Source organism: Panicum hallii, chromosome 5 (assembly GCF_002211085.1).
Source record: "Panicum hallii strain FIL2 chromosome 5, PHallii_v3.1, whole genome shotgun sequence".
NCBI classification, from domain to species: Eukaryota; Viridiplantae; Streptophyta; class Magnoliopsida; order Poales; family Poaceae; genus Panicum; species Panicum hallii.
In genome coordinates, this window is record NC_038046.1 from 55,800,945 (window position 1) to 55,820,913 (window position 19,969).

Genomic DNA, 19,969 nt, shown 5'->3' on the forward strand with positions numbered 1-19,969 from the left:
CACCCGAACCCGCAAACCCACGTATTTTTTAAACCCGACATAATATCAGATCATATACTTATTTTATTATGGCCCAATAATTTTGTTTTGGAACTTTGATATCTAATGTAGTGAACTAGTAGTGCCATGCTAGGGATGGTGGACAGTAACTAGATATTAATCTAGCTGTGAACTTGTGATGTTTGATGTGATCAATGGTGTTATGATTCGTGAAACACTCTATCAGTATTATGGTTGATGTTTATCATGTATTATTACCTCAGTTTTATACATGTGTCTATTAGCTGATACATCTGAGTAGTTGAGTAGTTAACAGATTGTCGGGCACGGTCAGCCCGCGGGTACCCGCCACCTGTGCGGGTACGGGTTTGGGACATAATCTATACCAAACAGCGGGTATGAGTTTCTTAACGGATGTATTTTATCCTAACGGGTACGGGTATGGGCAAGCAATACCCAACGGGCGCGTGCCCGTTGCCATCTCTAGATTCCCCACCCCAACCCCCCACTCGCGAGTCTCGAGTGAGCAGTTTCCGTTTCAGCTCTCCGCCGCTGCCGCCCACCCCCGGTCCCTGCCCCCGCGCTCGCAGCCGTTGTCGCCCCGCTCTCCCCCATATTCCGTTTCAGCTCGCGCGCCGCTCCGGCCTCCCCCCCTCGCGCTCCGCTCTCGCCTCCCCCACGCCCTTCTCCTCCGAGCCGTCGCCCTCCCACCGTGCCCTCATCCTCTCCACACGTTACTGCCTTCTCGATCCACAACCACCGCCGTGGTCGCCGCCGCAGGCAGCACCCCCCCTCCCCCATCCCCTCCCAGCCTTCACGGCAACCGAGGTCGACCAACTAGCCCCGCTCCTTCATCGCCAGGCGGCGCGGAGAATGGCGTTGAGCGCGGCGGAGGCGGCGGGGCGAGTGGCGGATCCAAACCCTACTGCACGCCGACACAAATCCTACCGGCGGCCAAACCCTACCCGCTCCCCGCACGCTCGCTCACCGTCCCCGCCGCCGTCGCGTCTCCACCGTCACCACGCCCGGCCATCCCACCACCGTAACACCGACTCTGAGGTGTCGTCCCGCCGCCATCGCGACACCAGCCATTCCATCTCCGTCGAGGTATCCCCACTTGCAGGGCTGCAGTGTAGGGCGGCAAGTGGCCAGCAAAGCTCGTCCTCGATGGCGGCGTGCAAGATCCGGTTCGAGGGCGTCGAGGCTCGCGTCGTCGGCCGCCAATTAGTCCTCGTGCAAATTTAGTCCACATGACGAGGGACGAGATGTAAGAGCACGCACGCCTGATCTCGGACGGCTCCACCTGCAGCGCTGCAGGTTCGTGTAGTCCTGCCTGACTTGGGTTGTTAATTCCTGGACACCAACCTTCGATCTGTGAGCCGCTCGAAGGTTGAAAAATTGATCTCTAATCTACGTGTGCTGCTTGCTGTTTCAGTGGATGCTTCTGCATCTAAGTCGGAAGAGGTGAAACGCCTGCCTGCTGGTAAGGTCAAGAAAAAAGGTTGGGTCCCTAACACAGTTCTTAGAATTCACCTCACAATTGGGTCATGATGATTACTGGCCTGCTAAATCTACTGTTAAACATGTAAACGTTAGTTTGAAGTTTTAATCAGATGGGATCCATTCCCCTCAGGTGCGTTAATATACCACCAGAATTAGGTCATTGCTCTATGGTGTGTTGCTGTGATGAGTGATGACCAATGGAAAACCTAATCATGCTAATTTTTGTGCCGTAGGCTTTATCATTCTCTCGTGAAAGCCAATTTGTTGGCTCACCAGCAAATTCATGGTTTAATGATTGATAGTTGATTTATGTATTTTCTACTTGTTAGTGTGCAATTTATCCCTAGGTTTTTGGCTCACCAGCAAATTCCTAATCTATTTGTCAGGTTTCATTTTGTAGATCAGTCGATCAGAAAGCAGCAGGCCACTGATTTACTACATTTGGAGGCTTAACATTTATGATTTACATGGTTAGTCACTTATCATTCTTTTTTAATGAAAGGTTGACTTAAAATGGTAAGTGTATGGCATTTGCAGCACTTGGCAAGGTTTAAGAAAGCACACCAAAAGCAAATATTGGTGGATCTATTATTGTAATTTATTCCCTGGGTGGATCCAGTTAAAACAAATTAAATTTAACCAGGCAAGATCCTGGTTGTTTGCTGTTATAGTATGAGACAAATATGCTAAGTTTCTTTAAATTCATTTTCTAATTAGTGAGAATTTTGGAAAGTAGAACAAACAACTTATGTACAGTAGTATGAGCTTACAAAGCTCATTTGGTTAGCTCAATAGTGTCTTGTCAGCAGTTTTTTTACGTTCACCTGAGTTATATATGATTTTGATAAATATATGGTTAGTGGAGTTCTTAGTATTCAAAGTGCAAGACTGTTTTTCAATTTTAATTCTGGAGATGCATTATCTTGGTTGTTAATATAGTAGGCCTATATATTTTGGTAGAGAAACTGGTAACAATTATTTCTTATGGCAAATTATAGTCTTAGGTGCTCTGTAAATTTTTTTTCTTTCAGTTGCCTCCATTGGTTATGATGGTAGTGTGATGTATGCATCCATATCTTAGGTGCTGTACAACTGGAAACATTGTTTGTTTGGTGCTCGAATTGCTGTCCTCATATGATTGTGGTGATTTCATGGTGGGCCTGTCATGTTGATAGGGGAAGAATGTATTTTCAATTGTTAGTTTCCAATTTGATACTCTATGCCTATACTGTTTTGAGTTATTTAGGTGTCCAATTTGATACTCTTGACCTGTACTGTTTCCATAAGGCAGTAGCTATCACAAGCCTATAGCTGAATAAAAATAATTGATGCCAGTGGCTCGGTGCGATGATCAATGTTGAGATAGGGTATGGTCGTTTGATTTGCATTACTAAATGTTGCACTGTGTTAGCACTTAGCGTAGGCATTGCAACCCATGATAATGGTAGGATGATATATTTAGTTAAATGCATGTGTATCACCGGTATGCAGACCTCTGGACTGCAAATATACTAATTTTCTTATTTGATCGGCACACGGGGAATTTAGCCATGGAATGTCACTGACAAGATCAAAAAGGCATTATCGTTCAAAATAAGATAACAAAAGTGTTCCATTATTCTCTGCTTAGCGTTCCATTATTCTCTGCTTTTTACACAGCTTAAACTCCTGGTATAAATATCATTATTTCGCCGCCATGCTTAAGCCGTTTTCATTATTCTGTATATACTTAAGAAAAGCTCAATGGTTATCTCCAATCATTTGTAGATACAAAAGAGAACAGATCACAAGGTTATCAAGTAGACTTGCACAGGTTCCAGTGGCCTTTTCTACGCTTCAACGCTGTTCTATTGTTTATTGCACAAACATAAATCATTTATTTATTGTGGTTAATTTTTGTTTAATCTTCTATGAACCAGGTTATCTACATCGAATCGGCACAAAGCAATGGTGTCAGGGCTCCTTTTGGCGATCAGACAAACATCAAGGTAGCGGTCAATCTTTTGCCCACCTTGGCGTCCAAATAATCAAGATCGTAATAAATAATGCTGTCATCATGATGTATAGGTGCCCACACTGATGGAAAGAAACTGAAAAGACACAGATGGTGCCCGGTATAGCAGGACACCGTTGGTTGATGAGGAACCATAATAAATATGAGACTTTGCTTAAGGTGCTATTTGCGTAAACTGTTTACGAACATGACAAGTGATTATAGAACAAACGATTTCATTCCTATTTTGTTTGGTTCAGGTTCATAGGCGAATCAAACTTGGTGGAATCAGGTTGACTAACAGCCCAGTATTATTGAATCAAATGTTGCCTAAATTTAGTTTGACAATGGACATTTTGTATTAGAGTGATGGATTTTTTCTGTCTGTGGCAACGCACGGGCACTGACCTAGAAAAACAACCACAAGACTAAGCGCCGGCAGCAGCACAGCAGAGATGACGAAAAAGACATAACAGCATCACAGAATCAGCAGGATCAGGCCCTGTTGTCCTTCTGCTTCCTGTCCTCCAGGGTCTGCATCATCAAGCCCGGATTCATCCCTCCAGTCTTGATCTTCTTTATGAATTGCCGATCGCCACCACCTCCACAAAGTTGGACCATTGTAGGATATTCTCTTGCAGCTCGAGTTTGAACATTGGCAGACACTCCTTTACAAGCCTCCAGCTTTTCCTCAGCACCATTGGATTTATTTTTTATCCACAACTTCTATTTTTGTTTTTGCCCTACATCCATTGTCACCTCTTATTTTGCCCTTAATTTGGTGGCCTGCGGGTATTGGTCTGCCAGGCCCTGCCAAAATGCAAATGATACTAGTCTCTATCATCTAATAGCAGAATATTCCTTCTTGGTGTCTAAACTATTGAGAGAAAACACTAAAAGAACTGGCATCTTCATTCTTCAAGTGCGGATGGGATTATTAAAAGCAAGACATTCCCATTACAATGACATGCACCTGCAGTTCTGTATTATTAAAGGAACTATCGTCTCGGTTTAGATTTAACCATCGAACTACAAAATTTAGGAATGTTTGGCCACCTAATTCTTAAAATTGTTCATATGTAACCATCAACCTGCTTTGATAGTAGCTTTGCTGACATGGACGCCACATGGCGGTGGGGCCTCCTCTCTCCTCTCCTCTCGCCCTGCGTCGGCCACCACCCTCACCCCGCACCTCTCCAGCTCGCTTGGCGGCACTGGCTTTCCTGGCGGTGCTGGCCTGCGATAGAGCTCGAGCTCATCCGGCCTTCTACATCATGTACCCGCCGGAGCTCAAGACCGGCATAATGTGCGCCGCCCCAGGAGGAGGAGGAGGAGGAGGACGACACAGGTGCCGCCTCGATACCCATGGAGACCGCGCCGCAAGCTTGCTCCATTTTCTAGTGTCCGTCACCTACGGCGAGAGGTGCTGCAGGAGAGAGGTGCTCACCATGCAGCGAGATCTCGCGGTCGGCGCCCGTGGCCTGATGTAATTCGGCGTGATTCGGCGAGGACGCTGGATCTTGATGCTTCCTTGGCGGAGGAACTCGTGGGTAGTTCGACGCGTGGGAGAGTGTCGGGGAGGAGGAGCAGGAGCGTTGGTGCTGGCGCCACCGTCGGAGCTAACGAAGGTGGGGCAGTTAAGAGCTGTTGACAGCGACAACACAGAGGAGGGCGTGGAGGCGGAGCAGCATGAGCGAGAAAGAGAGAGGAAAGGATAGAAGAAAGAGAGAGAGGAGGGCTGACAGGTGGGCCCATCGCCATGTGGCATCTATTCAAATCATCCAGCAAAACCGCCTGATGGTTAAATATGAACGGTTTTGATAGTTGGATGATCAAAGATTTCTGATTTTAGAATTGGATAGCTAAAACCAAACTTAGCCAGTAGTGCGATGGTCAAAAATAATATTTTTCTATTATTAAACTCTACCTTGAAACCGAGAACAGCCCCAGCAGACAAGCAACGATGATAATATAAAAAAAGTAAATGATGGTCTTTACTGTTTAATTTCTACCACGCGTGAGTGACTTTTTTTCTGAAAACTTTCTCTATTGTTTTTGCGAGGGAAGTTTTACATGTTTCATCTCCTCATGAGTTTTTTTTAAAAAAAATGAAAAACGGGGTTCTTTAATAATTATCAAATAAACCAATCTGTTTCAGGCATACTAATCCAAATAGAGGAATCCATTACCAAAAGAAAATTAGGAGCTTCGTTAAACTAAAAGAAACTTTGAGTACTGTATATTTTCCTGCACTACTGTCCTTTTCACCTCATCTTTTCTTTTTCTTTCCCGCAACCAGTTCACAAGCTTACCTTGTAAGAGAAGATTATTCCTTTCTTGCTCCACCAAGCCACAGCAGAAGCAAAGTCTTCCCAGTACCCACCCACTACTCTAATCTCACATGCTGATGCATCCTCCTAATCTAATCTCTTGAACCTTTATAAACAAAAGAAAAATAGTAGTAGTAATTACAGGAGGCCCCAAGCTGCTCCTCTCCTTCCCCCATCCCATTCCAATTCCAAGAACGGGGCAGTGGAGGAGAGGAGAGCCCAAGTCAACGAGGTGAGCCGCATCTTGAATCTCTCATCCATGCTAGTTTCTTCTTTTCTATCTCCCCATTTGCTCTGTCCAATTCGACCCCTGTTCTTGAATCCATGGACCTTCGATTCTTCGGAACGGAAAGCTACCTGGAAAAGAAAATAAGAAGAAAAATAGTGAACAAAGGGAGCGTAATGCTTTGCCAGGGGTAAGCTTTGCTGACGGGGAACGAGCCGAATCTGGTGTTCTGCTCGGAGTGTGGATGCAGAAGGATAGCTCATGCTTCTGTTCCCAAGTTACCTAACTCTGCGAAATAGCTAAGCTTGAAGTGAGCCTGAGTTCTTCCGTTACGTTGGGCTGGCCGAATCTGAAACCTTTTACTGATTTATATGACGTGATGGGAGAAGCCTAGGGTTTTATTTTAGGATTCCTGCCTTTTGAGAGAAGCTTGAGTTACCCACCTTTTCTGCACCTATCAACTACTTTAACTGATTTCACTAGGATAGCATTCTTTAGTTGTGTTTCTGTAAACTGACCAAGTGGTAAGCAGGTACAATGCGTTCAATAACGAGATTAGTGTTTGTGCTTGCACTGGCTATAGCCTTATCGAACGAGGTTGCAGGGAGCAGAGAGTTTAATATCTTGGGTAAGTTTTCAATTTAATTATTTTTTCTTTTATTGACTTCTTATTATTCCATAGAAATGGTGTTTCTGAATCCTGCAGTGTACACTTCTCCTTCAGATATCATGAGCTAGTGGTAGTCACAACTAGCTAGTTTATCTAAATTCTGTCTTAATTTGCCAAGTTTGTATTTGCATTCATAGCAATTCAGTGATTCCTTAAAGAAAACTGTATTATGCCTAAGCCATCAATTATACTCACCATAGCTTCAGCTTAGCTGCTATTCTCTTATAGAAATTCAAGCTTCAGAAGGGTTGCCCTTTTGATCAGTCCCTTCTGCTGTGTTGAATTCAGCTCAGGATGGCTTGCCTGTTGCAGCCAAGGGACCAGGACTAACTGCAGCCAGTGGGAAGTTGTGTCAATTATGTGAGCAGTACTCATCTAAGGCATTGCTCTACCTCAAACAAAACGAAACCCAGACTGAGATTCTTAGCATTCTACACCATGAATGTGCAAGCCTTGCCCCTCTGAAACAGCAGGTATGGATAACTTGTGACTCCTGCTTTGGGTAGCACATTTTTCAGTTGTGTTAAATCTATCAGTGTGTTGATGATTAACTCTGTTGCAGTGCATCACGTTGGTCGACTACTACATACCCCTTTTCTTCTTGGAGGTTTCAATGGTTACCCCTGAAGAGTTCTGTGAATCAGTTCACCTCTGCAAGAATGGAATGAAGATTAGCCTACCCACTCGGGAGGGTCCTTGCGGATTATGCCACCACGTTCTTGTTGAAGTTCTTGCCATGCTTAAAGACCCGAACACACAGGTAGTAGCTGTGTTTTTACTCCCTGTCACCAACATTCTCTGTATCGTACTGCTTTGTACATTGTACAGAATGTAATGCCTTTCTACATTTGCCGTAATCTTGCAGCTTGAGGTAATCGACCTACTCCTCAAAACATGCAGCAAGGCGCAGAACTATGAACAGAAGGTGAGCTAAGTTAGAAAAAACTCAGTTATATTGAATATGAGTGTATCAGCCTTTATTAATTGGTATCAGACAACAACAATCGGTGAGAATTGACAAACTTTGAACCAAACAGACACTACAATTACTACTGTATTTCTCTATTTTCTCTGTTGTGCCTAAGCATGTATCAAGTTCAAATACCTTAGCAGTATTGTCGTCTCGATTACTTTCAATCAATACCTACAGAATTGTTTCTGTAATTAGGCTATTCCCTGCACCTTACAGCTTTCTATCAATTGAATGGTATTACAAAGCAAGGGTTTCCTTCTTTGAATTGTGACATTTTTGTCAGTTTGCAAACACTAGAGCTAGCTCTATTCCTCTGTTCTTCATAACAATCTTCCTTCCATGATTTCATCCGTCCAGTGCAAGCATCTGGTCATCAAGTATATCCCGCTGATTCTGGTCAAGGGCCAGAAGTTCCTCGAGACGACTGATGTCTGCACTGCAATACATGCATGCAAAACAGGCACGCAATCATCGATGGAGAGCATGCCTCTATCTGCCACTCTGTGAAGATGATATGAATCAGAATAAGGTTTATCTATCTAGGAAATCTAATTGGAGAGAAAAGATGAAGGTCAGATGACTATTGGAGCTCTTTTTCTCTATTGTTGAAACGCTATTGATTGGTGAAAATTCAGCATGTCAAAGTCTTTGGTGTAAATTTGTAGCCTTGTCCACTGATCTGTAAACTATACTGCAACTGAGCACCCGAACCATCTCAAGCATCGGATTGAAAAGTTGTAAGGGATGATTACATTGAATGTATCATTTATTGTTTGTAAACTACCGAGATTTAATTCAGTATTGCTGTCAACTGTTCTGTGTTTTGTCAGGAAAAGGTTACTCTACAAGTTACAACAAAAACTTTTAGTTTGTTTGATATATTGAACAGGAGATTCAATATTCAGAAAAGGTTTGTTGCATTGACCATAATAAACGTTTCTGATTAGAAATGATCAGTGATTGCATTCTTCACCTTACAAAACCAAAGTACCAAACTAGAATGCATTTAAATTCTTGCAGAGTTAAAAGATGGGTTTGATTTACTTCAAAATCTCCATAATGTTAGGTAGTCCATTCAGAACAATTTAGCATTCCAGTTCCGATAGTTCTGAAGTTAAAAATTACAGATCTGGCAGTGACATGGCAATAGTTCCCAGAGTAAACTTCAAATTCGAGCAAGAGACTGCGTGGCACGAACTTGGGAATAACCCATCACATAGTTTGCATAGGATCATACTTGTTACAGAAATCCCTAATCCAAGTCTTGATTCACACAACCTGGAACTATACACAATAGCGTGCAAAAACAAAAGCTAATGTGGCGTTATCTCATTGCAATCTCTGCTTTCTAAGCCTCTCAAGCTCCTTCACCATCTGCCAGTGCTCCAAAGAAAGACTCTGCTCGCCAAAGCTTGAGGCTATTATTTGTGCCATTGTTAGCCATCTGCAGATCAGAGGAATTGAAGTCAGCTCATCAATGATTCATAAGCTTCCCGGCCAAACTGTAAGACTAGCGTTTTTGACTGTGGCATGAACACAGACCTGCTAAGTTCAGAACAACCCAAGCTCCTATCATCGCGCATGGCACTGACCATTTCATCTTGAATCATCTGCAACAAGATGTGCAAAAATGCAACTCATTAACCATGTCATGAAAAATGGTTTAGTTTGGGAGTTCAGAATATATATCTTTTGCAATCATGTTCATGGTTTGAAGATCAATGAATTGCTAGATAGAGGGTGAAGTAAGGGGTGTTTACCTGGTAAGTCTCAGGTTCAGTGGACTGAGGAAGAGACCTAATTGTGGCCAAATACCATCTCCAACTCTCAAGTTCCTCAGAACCTGCATTAATCGTGGGAACGGAGGATGGACGAAAAGGCACTACCAGGTCTGAAGGAAGGATGTTTGATTTTCCCTCAGAGAGAGTAAGTAGCTGCACATCAGTTGCCATATCCAGCTTGTAGTACTCAAAATCGTAGTCAACCTGCAAATAAATTCAAAGAAGCTTACATGTTGTTGATAATCAATTCACCTTAACCTATAGCCACAGCAATGGCAGTGGTCCTGGTGCTAGAATCAGGCTCAATATTGTAAGGATTATTACCTTCTGTGACTCCATCAAATTCTTGAGCAGCATGGTATTTTCCACACCTTTAGATGTCAGTGATCCTGTCTGTAGAAGAGTCTCATCAAAAGTCAGGTGAGAGCCTTGAGGTAGCTGCAGAACTCCTGTGACCAACCTACAACAAATATTAGGGGAAGTACAGGTTACACTTTAGCTTTAACTGAAAGTTCATTGAATATTAATAGTTATTTTTTTATAAACCCATATATAATAGACCACATATAATATCCCGGTAGTTATATACAGTTGATAGGGAAAGATAGACGTCACATACCTTCCTGACTTGTTGTCCTTTCTAGGTTGAAGTGTGGCTGTGTTCAGATACTCAATTGACATAGGGATGGCTTGTGAATATGGCACCAATTTCTGGATCAAAGAATACAGTTGATTCCCAAATATGGAGGCACTTTCCCTGTTAAAGCCAGTGAAATTCAACGAGAGTCTGCCAACAGTAACCACATCCACCCTATTTCGAAGCTGCATGGAGATTAAGGAGCAAAAAATTATTGAATGTGAATTTGCCTTTGCAAGAATCAATTTAAGAAAGCAAAGCGCACTGATTTAACTCTTAGATTCAATCCAAACTTTTTAAAGATTCTTATAATTAGAGAAGTTGATCAGTAAGACAACATACTCTGGATAAAAGATGCAACAGCAAGCACTGGGCTGCAAGTTCATCGTTTCCTAACACCAGAGTGAGATGTGAGAGCAAAGATTGCCGAATGCCTTTTAATATGCTAGGTGAAGGCTGCATGACCAAAACAAAGAACAGAATTAGCCCTATTAGCCAGCGGATAAAAGCAGGTGAAACTAGCAAATCCAGGTGATATCTACCTCAACAACAGGAGGCCTTGAAATAAAATCATGAGGTGATAATTTTCTCCATACCAAACAATGAAGACGGGGCACCTATACAATCATTTGAAGGAATCAAAAGTTAAGGCAAAAAACTGGAGCAAAAGATCAAACCAACATTTTTCCCGGTTATACATGAAGGCACTATGTAATATGCATACCTTGCTCGGAGGCAATTGAACTGTTACATCTTCGATGAGGTCTAGCATTATGTCATCTGGGTTATCACTAGGAGTAGCAAGTTCTGGGTCAAATGTATATACACCAATGAACTCAATAACATCATTTAGCTTCACCTGACTATCAGGCATGTCATAGACCTGCAACGAACAAATGAAGGTGTCAACTGTAAATAACACAAAACTGAGCAAAAAGAAATGTACCTTTCATATTTATTTTACTTGCAAAATTTCTATGGCTTCACCTTCACTAGACATGAAAAGGAGCTTCCAGGTATATGATGATCCCCCCCATTCATCTCTGGCACACCCTCTGCAACTTCAGTTGAACTGGATGGGACATGAACATCATCTTCCTTCTGCAAAGAAGAGGAGGTCAAATAAGATTAATAGCCAGATAATTTATTTTTTTCATAAGGTTAGAAAGAAACTAAGCAGTTCAAGTAGATATTCATGAATCGATCAGGTTATCAGCCATCCTATCTTATTAGGATACCAGCTATCCTAAGAGTGGAAACAAACCAGGATGACATATATTCAGAGAAACTGAGATGAAGCTCACAAACACTAAACTAAGCAAGAATACATCGAACATTTATGAGATTCTGGTGAGTGCACGTGACATATAAGAAAGCAATTATGAGATGCTTCCTTAGTCAGAAGGATCATTTAATATTTGCCCTAGTGAAACTGAAAGCAAATTATTGACAACTCTCACCAGCTTCTTGCAGAACAAAGGAGACTCTTCATGCCCATTTTCTGAAACCTGATGAAAGAAAGACATTATATGTCAATAGTGTGTATTAGAAATAACAACTGTGTTTTTTATTTGCAGGAACCATGTACAGAACATACATCCATGTCACCATTATCTCCATCTCTCTTCCTTTTCTCTCTTAATTCAGTTGCCAAGCAGCTTGACATCCTGCGCACATCAGGTCCTGGTGAAGACTCTAGTGTCCAAGAATTTTGTCCAGGCGCCTGCAATAAACCAATTACAGATCCAGATGAATTCCGTTTCCATCTGCTGGTCATTTAAACAGGGAACTTTTAGGGTTACAGAATGAAAAACAAATGCTCTGGAAGAAGTGACATACAGGTACACAATGGAAGAGATGGCGCTCCCAAAGATGTGAATCACAAGGATGTGGCATTGAGAACGGTGAGAAATCAGTGAACTTGTTTGTCCTCCAAGTTGACCCATCCTACACAGACGACACATTAAAATAAGCATAAGAAGCACTAATGGCAGCTTTAACAAGAGTTTATGAGTCTCAGTCAAGTACCTTGAATGCACCAATGTAATACTCACTCCCAAGCATATCCTGAACCATTCCCCGGTACCGTACGAGGTTGTTTGGTTTGATCAGCCCAAGATTTGAAGCATCCAGCACCGGAACCTGGAAATATTTTTTTTCATTGACATTAGCCATTAGAAGCCTCAATTACAGAAAATGAGAAGTGAAAGCATAGGTTCCCAATACACTTAATTGCACCAACAACAGTAAATCTAGCAAAAAAATCCTAAATCGCAAAGCATTTTTATAATCTTCTTTCAAAACTCATCAAATCATTTTTTATATATGCAAATGATCGACGCGATTCATCAAAGACGATGCAATTTATGGGAATAGTCTATCTGTATCTTGAATCACCAACAGAATCATATTAAGTAAACCTGTGTAAAGTAACAAAAAACACGAACACACATAATGACATAAATCAAGAACAGAGAGAACAAGGATTGATCTTTCACCTTGTCGAGTCCGTCTTCCTCGAACAGAAAAGAGCGGAAGAGCTCGCAGGCACCCCAGTCCTTGCCCCGGAACGCCGCCACTGGATCGCTTCCTCCGGACTCCGCGGTGGCGGCGGCCGCCGTCCGCTCGAAGGTGGCGCGCACCGCGCCCAGTGGGTTCCCGACGAGGTCGTACTGCGGCCCCACCATCTCCTCCCTCTCTTCTTCTCTCGCGTTGCCGCGTTGGGGTTCTGGACTTGGGAATGGGGAGCAATTGCGGGGAGGTGGGCAGGCGAGGGGAACAGAGGAGAGTGGTGGGGTGTTAAATGGCTGGGGGTTTCCCGCCAATTGTGGCGGCGCTTCCCGCCGTTTCTTGCCCCTCTGGCCTCTTCCCGCCATCGCTGTAGGGCTGGGTACGTCTCTTGGGCCAAAACAGGCTCATTTTTACTTCCTCAGAAGAAAGCAAAATGGGCCGTAACCCCTCATATGGGTCAAAGCAAGCAAAGTTTTCTGCATCGTGGTGGAACACGGGGGAAAGCAAATGCAACGGCGGGACCTATACATTTTGGTGTCTTAACCCCAAGATAAACTTCCACAGAAAAGAAGATGTTCATAAAAGCATCTGCGAATCTCAGCAAAAATCATCTAAAAATGAACTCTCAGCAAAACCCAACTCTTTGGTAGTACAAAAGAATGAAAACTACGTGTTGTATCATGTCCCGCTACAAAGTTGCAGCATGTAGCGCATTCAGAACATACGAAAATACAACAGAAATCCCCTGTGCAGCTAGCTCTCGTGTCTAGCTTTCAGGCAGATCAATCGTCTGGAGCAGAGGAAGCAGTAGTATCCTCTCACGAGTGAGATCCATTTACTAACAACGCATATAATATAAGCCAGAGAAAAAAAGAAGGCCAAAAATGGAACAGGAACAGGGTTGCCTTCCAACCCTAGTATCTGCCTACTAAGCTGAATTCTGTATAATACCGTACACTAACAGCAGAGCAATTTTCATTCTTCACGCCCTCGAGTACTTTGAGCTCCACATTGGTACCTTCAGGGGTTCATCGTCTGTGGTGCTGCCCCCGTTTTCAGCAGTGCTTAAAGAATCTGAGATCAATGGGTTTGACTCGCTCTCCTTCACCTGCAATGTTGATGACATGCAGCTTCTTGTCAAGAAAATTACTAGAAGTTACCAACAGCCACAAGAATAGATAGCAATTAAAAATTCTGCAAATGAAAAGAATCTGACAAAAGATAAATTGGACAGAGAATAAAGATTCACAAAGCTTCATCGGACAGTATTCAAGCTAATTTCAAGGGGCTTATGTTAATCCTCAAATCACCAGATTAAAAAGAGATTCAATTTTGAATTACACAAAATGCTATCTGCTCCAAACATGATACTATCCATGGAATTCACTAACAATGCAGAACATACCTGAATGACTTGCGGAGAGCCTTCTGCAGGTTTTTGCTGAGTCTCTCTAGTGCAGAAGTATGAATACAAAACCATCCCAATCACAGCAATTAGGATTCCAAGTATATTTCTCCAGCTAAACGGATCATGAAGCAGAACATAGCCGAAGGTGAGAACCAAGCATGTTTTCAGATGCCCAAGAACTTGGTAGGTTACAGGAGATGTCTTCCCAATCACAAGGAAGGTGCTGAAGTTTACTGAGACCGAAATCAGGCATGACAACACAATGAAAAACTACAAAGACGATAAAAGAAAACCTTAAATCAAATGAAGTAACAAAAATTAACTTAAATTGCCCAAAGGCTAATTTAATGTTTATGCTTACCAGAACTTGAGTTGTGTAATCGAAAGCGAAGACATTTTGGTTAGTCAAAAATCCATCAAGGAATGGACCAATAACGAACAAGGTCAATGCTTGGTACGGGCATGATTGGTACAGAAGCTGGGTTGAAGAAACCTTGAACTTCTTCTGTATTGTATTTGTCATCTGATAGCTTGTTAAGGTCTCAAGTTATACATCATAAAACACTCTAATAACTAAATTAAAGAGTCCTTTAGTACTGATAGCCCCTTTTTTCTGAGAAAGTGCTGAAAATATGCATAACCACATAAAAACGAATTTACCAATGAGCCATGAGTAGATGGCAGCTACCAAAGTATGGCACAAAGCTGTTGTTACAAGCATCGAAATGATAATGCGAACAAGACACAACTTACCACATGTTCAAAATTTTATGGTCAACGGTACTAAATAATACAGTAGAGGAAGAAGTAGCTTCTCTTGTTTAATATTAGCACTTTTCCTTTATGTAATATTAACAAACTCAAAACATGTTGCAAGATTTATGCTCAGTTTGCTGTTTGCGAATTGATGACACAATGAAAGGATACAATCTGAGCAATACAGGTTGTGATGATTGCCAGCAGGGACAGTACAGATCCCACAGTGTTGAGTTGCAGATCAGTCACTGTTGCAACACCAACACCAACAAGGAGCACGCTAAGGGAGAGCTTGATATTCCGACTGCAGAGTAAAGCCAATAAAAGATCAGAATATATACTTTCAAGCTACATAAAGCGCATGACATGTTACATACAAACCTAAATTTCTTCCTGAAGAAAAGGGTCTCCAATATAACAGTACAGGGAATAATAGCCAGCTTTGTCATCTGAACATGAATATTATTTCATGATTAGCTCAGTGGAGTGATTAGGATGCAAGATGGAACGAAACTTATTTCATCAAACTGAAAACATGTTCCTAAGATGTTATTTTTGCCCTGTTGTGATGTACCAGTACCAATGACAGCACATCAAGTAAAATACACGGTTAACGGTATGTAGTTTATACACAAGCAACCATTGGCTTTCCAGATAAGGAAATAGTGCCAATCCACTGAGTTAACTCTTAGATTTAGATTAATAAAAAATTAAAAACAGAAGGAAGCAAAAGTAATGTATACCTGATAGAAACCAACAGAATTGAAACCTAGACTCAAGTTGAGAAGTCCAATTGAGATGCCATTGAGCACTCCAAATCCCATGACAGTCCTTGCATCAAAAGGTTTATGCTCAAAGAGCTTCATACATAATGCCACATGGAGAGAGCAGAACGTAACCAGGAGATGCCAGCTTGTCAAAGTTGTGGCTGCAAAACAAATACCACAGTTGATTAATATTTGGAGTAAAACCTACCATATCCGTTATTGTTATCTGTTTATACGAACTATCATTCCGCAACACATGCTGATACAAGGTATCCATGTACTTCAATGTGATTGAATTCCAATACAAAAATCAAATAGAACATATCAATGTGTAATCAATTCCAAAAGTATGATGTGTTTAACTACTAAAGAGTAAAGAGAACATTTTGGTATCACTTAAGCTGACTCTATAGCTCCTCTTCTGCGGCATTACCAATTCCAATAATTCGCCTTAGCTCTATCATTTAAGCTGTTCATCCATTTTCCCATAACACTTCCAACTCAGAAGAGCAAATATTCATCCCACAGATATTCCCCTCGACGCACAAGCTAATTTGCTCCTACTGAAATTGTGAAATCTCTCGCAAAACCAAGCCTCCCATGACAATTCACGCCACATATACGCTGTGCAGCAGCAATTCCCATCCCCACTGCTCACAGACCATGCCTGAACTAAATCTTGAACTCGCGTGTCGCGTCTCAGCAAAGAGCACACAAGCAAAAAAAAAAAGAACCGGAAGCATCCAAGAACCAAGCAGTAGCTGACTAGCAAGGAGCTAAGCATCACAGGCAAGATTGGATCTCGTACCGAAGTTGAAGCCGAGGGAGCTCATGAGGGCCTTGTTACAGATAACGATGGAGACCGAGGACACCACCGAGAGGCTGAGCGCCCCCACCGTCCCCAGCTGGAACTTCTCCCCCGCCACCCCCATCTCCACCGCCGCACCAGGAAACCAAGCAGAGGAGAACTAGAAACTTCCCGGCCCAACCCACCGAACCACGCCGCCGACCAGCACCTGCGCAGCACAAAGATCACGTTTCAATCAAGCAAGTGCAGCAAGGACACCGACAAGCATCCAAGAGCCGGCCTTTCCCTGTCAAAACTACCTCTTTGCTCCCAAGAAACAGAATTCGGGCAAGCAGAAGCTGGATCTGGGAGACGAGCTCGAGAATCTGAGAGCGGAACTGGCAATGGCGCGGGGATCTGAGAGGCAAGCAGTGGCCGGATCGGGTGGGCTCTGGCTCCGCGGCCGCTTGAGCTGCTGCGTTCTTGGCCTCCTCTCCTCCCTCCCCTCTCCTGCTCACCGGAGACGGAGACGGCAGTTTTATACAGAAGATATTGTTGTATGGTCGTTTCGGGTTGGTGGTGGCTGAGGGGCAGATGTGAAATTATTAGTTTTTCAGGGTGATCAAGGCATTCTATCAGGGTCCATTGGATTTGGAATAATGTGATTGTGTCCACGTGTTTAATAGGATTCGTAATTTCTGCGTTTGGTACATTGTTCGGTGAGGTGTTTGGTGACATTTTGGTGGACTTGAGTATGACTTGGCAAGGTTCAATGTAGTTCCAAATAGCACCAATACTATCTTATCAAAATAAAAAAGAGCTCCAATACTTAATAGTTGTAGTCGTTTGCCTCGTACAATTTGATTGATGATCTCTTGTTCTTTCCTATCAAAAAATAATCTCTTGCTTGGGAGAATTGTGGTGTGTTTTTTTATATGTAAATGGAGGCCATGATCTCCCATTTGCTGACTATTTTAATGTGGTTATTTGCATGTCTTAGTGGTTAGCACTAGTGGCCATCCTGGTTCGTATACTATATTAATCAAGCCCTCACATTCTAAATAAATAGCAGGCAGCCCCACGATTTACCCTCCCAATGGTCGCCATTCGGGTAGAACCGCGGCAGCAACTTGTCACATGAAGCGTGCCAAGTGCAAACAGTTATAAGAGCCCACGCCCATAAATAGCGACCAAGAAAATGGATCCATCTTTGTTTTTCTTTGAGCAAATGATGAGAAGACCCCTCCTAATCCACTAATTTATAGTAAGATACCGGGCTGTCAGAAGCTTGAAAATGACACGGATCAGTTTGAGACGACCAGGGTTAGCTAAAAAACAAAATTACAGTCAGGTCCACTCTCACCCCTTGACACTCCCACTGCTGCAGAAATTTACCGGCTCATTGGTCTCAAGGCTTGGCTGGAGCTATGCGTCTTGTCGAAAATTTTTGTTGCTTTTTGCGAAAAGCTTGCGATGTTTTGTTGCAGTACAGATTGTAGGTGCATGGGTTTATGGAGAACAGACAGGACTGCGTCCTCGCTGCTGCTCCTCTTTTCGCCATGGCACACGGAGATCAGCATCAACCATCAAGGATAGTATGCGTGAAATCCAGTGGCGGTCAAAGCTCTGACAGCCGATCGCACCGGGATCTTGCGTTGCGTCTTCGCGGGAATCTCGAGGCAGGTGTCCGTACGAGGGAGTACCAGCGCACACACTACCGCACTGCACTGTACTTTCACATGTCAGAAAGGAAAGCAGTATTTCTTCGTCAGGAAAAAAAAGAAGAGAGAGAGAAGCAGTATGGTGGGCAAGAAAACAAGAGGAAGGACGCGGGACGCCACGCTGGCATGATGATCGTCTTCCTCCCTCCGCCTCGTCGCGTTGCTTCGAAACAAAGCTGATGGTGTTTTCTCCCTCCCTTCCTTTCCGTCCGTTTGGTTTGGCCGTGTGGATAAGGAGGAGGAAGAAAGGGGAAGGTGGGTTAGGTGGCGCGGCATTGTCGCTGCGCGAACCGGCGGATTACTTTGGGATTAGCTAACTGGCTAATTATATAAAGCGCGCTACTGCTGGTTGGGTTTTTTTCTTATGAAAATGCTGCTGGTTGGGTTGGGATGGCCTCCACCTTCCCACCCGCCCTGCTAGCGCTAGCTCCTCCTCCCATGCACGATCTCAGAGTCGCTTTCGGAGGCGCCGAACCCACCGACACTCCCCCGGGCCTCTCAACGTCTCACTCCACATGCATGCCCACTCGCTGCATGCTCACAGTGTGAGGGCTGACACTGACACCATCCAATGCAATCCGCACAGAAAAAAATCCAACGCAATCCGGCACTCCGCGCGCGAGAGAGGTGTAGCTGGGCTGGGATTCTGATTTCTGAATATATCTGATGGTCCTGTGTCTTGAGATTCTCTGATAAAACACGCGAATTAATTCAGCAATCCAACGCAATGGTCACTGAATGCTGAGCTGCCGCTGACCGCCGGGTGCCACCAGCATCAGCTGCTGATGCGAGTAGTGAATGTTCAATCATGGGCAGATCATTCAGCGTGGCGATCGACAAGCTCACTTCATCCTCCTTCCTCCGCCTCGTCCCCCGTCGGTGCAGTCGCCACGGACTACCCAGGCAGCCGCGAGCTTGCCGGTGGCTGATCGGACAGCTAGGTTGGGTCTGTGCTCGTACGACTCTTCTTGGCGTAAGATGCCGCTCACTAGCAGAGCTGATGATCGATAATGGAGGAGTCACCAGCACCGGTTGGTCCAATCCCGGCCCGTATATATTCCCCCGTCCCGTCGCGCGTCCATCCTTCTTCACTTCACTGATGCTTGCAACGAGCAAGGCGACGGCGGGCCATCGGAGGTGGGGTTGCCGGCAGCTAGTCCTAGCCGGCTGGCCCTGCTAGTATAGGGTTTGGACTAACAATGGAGCCCCGTGCGGTTGGTGACCTTTATGTTATGGGCCTCCACGCGCCGTCCTTTCTGAACACCACCAAAGTTTTTCTTTTTCTTTTTCTTCGTACGTATTCTTTGCCTGTTTTCCTTTTCCTTTTCATTCATTTGCAATCCACATTTGACATCGTTTCCAGTTCATCATCTGTAGTTCTGCACACAGAGTTTAGAAGAGAAACCAAAAACTACTGCGTGGATCGCTCCACATTTCTGTGCAGAGCGTGGGATCCAGGCATGGCAAGCACTGTGTTTATGTGTTAGTGACCATGCTTCTAATTCGGCTTCCTTTTTCTTCGTTCATGTGGGCTGCTTGACTCTCTGCACACACCCCTGCCAAACCAAGCGACCGAAGAATCAATACTGCAGCGCGGCGGTGGCTTCAGTTCAGACACGCCGACACGGATCCGATCATCCGAAGCTAGTAGTGGAACGAACGCATGGGTAGGTCCTCCGTTTTCAACTCCTCGTCCCTCGCCGCCGACAGCTTTGCGTCTCGCGCTAACGGTCATGCATGGGAGATCGTTAGCGTGTCGTCGTTGCAATGGTGGAGAATTATTCGGCTAGCATCTATCGCCGTCAGGCTCGTCAGCACGCAGCAATGGCGCCGCTCTTCGGCCTGCCGTGCGGGGCGCCTGCTGCTGCTTTCTGGTCCAGATCGAGGTCGACGACGGGGTCAGCAG

The 19,969-nt window shown here is 44.0% G+C and overlaps 3 protein-coding genes and 1 long non-coding RNA gene across 7 annotated transcripts; 2 read left to right on the forward strand and 2 right to left on the reverse strand.

The window, feature by feature from the left end:
- The first annotated feature begins 507 nt into the window (after nt 1-507).
- On the forward strand, nt 508-4,354 carry LOC112893684. 2 transcript variants are annotated; one of them, XR_003228885.1, is made up of 7 exons: nt 508-1,317; nt 1,436-1,973; nt 3,271-3,316; nt 3,423-3,491; nt 3,571-3,676; nt 3,757-3,788; nt 3,862-4,354. It is a non-coding gene; the product is annotated as an uncharacterized LOC112893684 (long non-coding RNA). The 2 variants fall into 2 exon arrangements; XR_003228883.1 differs by having other exon boundaries at nt 511-1,317; nt 3,757-4,354.
- Nucleotides 4,355-5,811: 1,457 nt separating this feature from the next.
- LOC112892908 (proactivator polypeptide-like 1) lies at nt 5,812-8,506 on the forward strand. 2 transcript variants are annotated; one of them, XM_025960001.1, is made up of 6 exons: nt 5,812-6,058; nt 6,585-6,680; nt 7,035-7,195; nt 7,285-7,482; nt 7,588-7,647; nt 8,053-8,506. In XM_025960001.1, the coding sequence occupies exons 2-6, from the start codon at nt 6,590-6,592 to the stop codon at nt 8,200-8,202; spliced, it is 660 nt and encodes a 219-aa protein (XP_025815786.1). In that variant the 5' UTR covers nt 5,812-6,058; nt 6,585-6,589; the 3' UTR covers nt 8,203-8,506. The 2 variants fall into 2 exon arrangements, with proteins under 2 accessions (XP_025815786.1, XP_025815785.1); XM_025960000.1 differs by having other exon boundaries at nt 5,815-6,058; nt 7,011-7,195.
- Nucleotides 8,507-8,757: 251 nt separating this feature from the next.
- On the reverse strand, nt 8,758-13,130 carry LOC112892905 (mini-chromosome maintenance complex-binding protein). 2 transcript variants are annotated; one of them, XM_025959997.1, is made up of 14 exons: nt 12,612-13,130; nt 12,142-12,255; nt 11,953-12,060; nt 11,711-11,836; nt 11,574-11,621; nt 11,101-11,214; nt 10,838-10,996; nt 10,656-10,730; nt 10,456-10,569; nt 10,096-10,298; nt 9,801-9,936; nt 9,456-9,680; nt 9,238-9,305; nt 8,758-9,139 (listed from the first exon to the last, which is right to left on the reverse strand). In XM_025959997.1, exons 1-14 carry the CDS (start codon nt 12,987-12,989, stop codon nt 9,025-9,027), a joined length of 1,983 nt encoding a protein of 660 aa, XP_025815782.1. In that variant the 5' UTR covers nt 12,990-13,130; the 3' UTR covers nt 8,758-9,024. The 2 variants fall into 2 exon arrangements, with proteins under 2 accessions (XP_025815782.1, XP_025815783.1); XM_025959998.1 differs by lacking the exon at nt 10,456-10,569.
- A 144-nt stretch (nt 13,131-13,274) lies between these two features.
- LOC112892906 (UDP-xylose transporter 3-like) lies at nt 13,275-16,874 on the reverse strand. Its single transcript, XM_025959999.1, has 8 exons — nt 16,663-16,874; nt 16,364-16,571; nt 15,532-15,716; nt 15,170-15,237; nt 14,960-15,092; nt 14,394-14,555; nt 14,030-14,302; nt 13,275-13,732 (listed from the first exon to the last, which is right to left on the reverse strand). The coding sequence occupies exons 2-8, from the start codon at nt 16,485-16,487 to the stop codon at nt 13,607-13,609; spliced, it is 1,071 nt and encodes a 356-aa protein (XP_025815784.1). The 5' UTR covers nt 16,488-16,571; nt 16,663-16,874; the 3' UTR covers nt 13,275-13,606.
- Nucleotides 16,875-19,969: the final 3,095 nt, after the last annotated feature.